This window comes from Diachasma alloeum, unplaced genomic scaffold (genome assembly GCF_001412515.2).
Source record: "Diachasma alloeum isolate Michigan unplaced genomic scaffold, Dall2.0 Dall_scaffold_00629, whole genome shotgun sequence".
Classification (NCBI taxonomy): Eukaryota; Metazoa; Arthropoda; class Insecta; order Hymenoptera; family Braconidae; genus Diachasma; species Diachasma alloeum.
The window spans coordinates 13,331-16,308 of NW_021680761.1; the positions used below are offsets into that span (position 1 = coordinate 13,331).

At 34.1% G+C, this 2,978-nt stretch overlaps 1 protein-coding gene across 2 annotated transcripts in view; it reads left to right on the forward strand.

Annotated features, from left to right (window-relative positions):
* The window catches only part of LOC107043809 (tetratricopeptide repeat protein 7B), a gene marked incomplete at its 5' end in the record, with an annotated part of 88,609 nt that overhangs the window by 4,151 nt on the left and 81,480 nt on the right, over positions 1 to 2,978 (forward strand). Inside the window, 1 exon segment of one of the 2 annotated variants that reach the window (XM_015265455.1) lies at positions 1,199 to 1,387. Coding sequence (XP_015120941.1) covers positions 1,199 to 1,387 — 189 coding nt within the window. 2 annotated transcript variants of the gene reach the window in all.

Genomic DNA, 2,978 nt, shown 5'->3' on the forward strand with positions numbered 1-2,978 from the left:
TCTCTCTGTATTTCTCTCTATTTCTCCCACGCTCTGAAGAATTTACCGTTCCGGAATCGGTCCCCCTCCCAGTAGCTCTACAATTGACTCCTCCCTATTAAGAATTCTCTAGTCGTCCTACACTTCCTTCAGAACCCCCCCCCCTTGAATGGTGTTCAAAAAATTATAATTTTTTAATTATTTCAGTAATCTTCCCAAAAGTAAATCTGCTAATCTTTTTTCGGATTGTTTTCTAATGTTTTCTAATGGTTCCATATCGAGATTCAAATTCAAATCTGCAAAGTTTTTGAATAATGAAATCATTCTAAAATGTCCGAAAACTTACGGTCAAATGGGGCTCGAAAAAAAGCTTTGATGTTCGACTACAAAAGTAGAACAGCATTTCATTGGAGAAAAAATAGCCAAAGTACTTGGATATCCTGAATGCGAATTTGTTGGTAATTATGGATTTGCCTAACAAGGGAGTACGATAGAGAGAAAATTTCATAAAACCTCTCCTGTAGAAAATTTACTCATTCTAAAAAAAATGTCTTTCAATGGTTGGAAAATCAACTAAATGAGTTATATTTATGAGCAAACTGTAAAATTTCCATTCGCTCTGAATTTATCTTGCGAATAAAATGTTTTAAATCACGTCATAAGACCTGTTTTATAAAAGATTTCTGTCACCTCCAAAAAACAAATTTTCGATGATTTTTCAACTCCACTCGTTACTAAGATAATGAAACAATCAATAGAATAAGTTGTATTGGAGTAGAAAGTACAATCATTGTTAATTATGCATGTATCTTAGGAACGAGTAATTTGGCAGATGAAAAAATTTTCTTGGAAAATAATTTCTTGATCATTTGTTTTAATGAAACTGATCAACACGATAATTAGATTATTGAAACGTGACATTTTTGTTCTGGAAAAATTGTCTCTGGTTTTTCTTTATAGCTATAAAGATTTTCCACAAAGAAGTTCTGCTGATTTCTTCTACACTGAGAAAAAAAGAGATTCCTGCCAATCAAATTTGTTTCATACAAACGAATGCCCGACATTTCCATACAAAAGGTCCCTATCATTAAATGCATTCAGTGACGAGAGATTAAATGAATATAATGTGGAAAATGTTCCATCATTTTTCCCTTTTTAAGATCCCGATGCGAACGAGACCAACATGCTGATGATATGATACTAATTTATTTGTTAACAGTCATTTGAGAGAGCGATGAAATTCTCCCATGAGGAAGTTCATGTTTGGACTCAATATGCATTATGCTCAATTCATCTTGGGAGGTACACTCATGCTTATTCAGTTCTCCGAATTGTTGCCAAACTCTCTCCCCAGAAAGTTATGCCCTGTCTCTTAGCTGCAAGATTATGCTACGAACACCTCAACAGGGTAACTACTTTAGTTCTTAAGTCTATAGGAAAAAACCAATATGACAATTTTTACTAATGATGCAAATATCTTGGAAATGTTTTGGAATTGGTTTGATCGAAAAAATGCTGAAAGATCTTTCTTGTAGTCGAGGTAATTTCCTATAGAAATGGCCTTTTGGTATTTTTATTATCGAAAATCCAATGAAAACGTTACTGCTCCATTTCATTACTTATAAAAAGACCACCAGATTAAGTGATGTAAGAGTAAAATGTTTTCCGCGCTGTTTCTCATGTCTTGTTTGGGAATTGGTGTTATATTGGAACTCCATTGGAAGTCTGCTAGAATTCTGTTTCAATTTCTAGTGTTTTTTCAGCAATCTCTATTACAAATTATATAATTTTGCCATGCGATTTTCGAATAGATATATTAGATCAATTTATTCAAAGTTGACTTATAATTTTTTCTCGTCTTACATATAATGTATACCAACCTCTAGTTGAACGAACGATAAATCAATAAGTTATTTACGTTCGTGAACTCTTAACAAATACTCTCAAACGTTTCGCGCAATTGCATTATGAATTGCCAAACAGGAATTTCATCTGTCACTAATATTAAATAGTGTGGATTCTTTAAAATTTAAGTAAACTAGCGCCGCGGCGGCCAGCGTTGATGTTTTTTCATTATAATTTTTTTCCTTGCCTTTTCCTATGCCTTTCCTCTTTTTTTACTTGCATTTCTTTCAAAAATTAATGATTTATCATTGTCTTATTAAACTGAGTGTTAAAATTAATAGACGCAAAGCTTATCGGTTCATCACCTGTTCAATTTCAATAAATGATTCAGTAATTCTGAATTTCTGTGCTCACTGAATGATTTTCCAACTTGTAACGTGGCCAATTTTTACTGGGGATAAAAACGGACGTTAAGTCGCCCTTTTCCCTTGGCAATGTCAGAAAACTGAAACTCGATCATTATAGGCGCCAGTTGTTCTTTGTCTCGACGGAAACAACAAACCGAAATTAGACTGAAGCAATAAAGTACAACGAAACCAAAAATTCGAACACAACAAAACTTAAACCTAAGGGGGCCAAGGGAAAGGTGACAGGGTGCTTGCGCTGCTCAGGGTGTCGGTTGTGGAGAGGGGTAGGTTCAGGTGGAGAACGGGTCACTGGGCTCTTATCCTAAAAGAAAGACACGCAAGGCCAAAATTTAATGCTGAAATGTACGGGTCTATATTGTCTCACAAATTCAACAAAAGAGTAATAATCGTGATAATTTTCAAAAAAAAGCAACCATGATCCGCTCTGAGATTGAGGGAGAGAGACCAAAAAAAATTATATATCTATCCATCAAAGTTATTAACAATAATTCCACAATATCACAATAATATCACACCGTACTTAATATTACGTGATGTACACAGAGAGACCCAAAAAAAAATAATAAATCCAAAATACAATAAGTAACCTCAAAAATGGGACAACTGAGAAGAAAAAAAAGAAAAAAAAGAATATCGAGTTCAATATCGGACGAGAGTTGGCTAATTTAGCAGTAACGAAGAAAAATTACTCTCAATCCCGGATTTCAAAAATCATCCCCGACGATG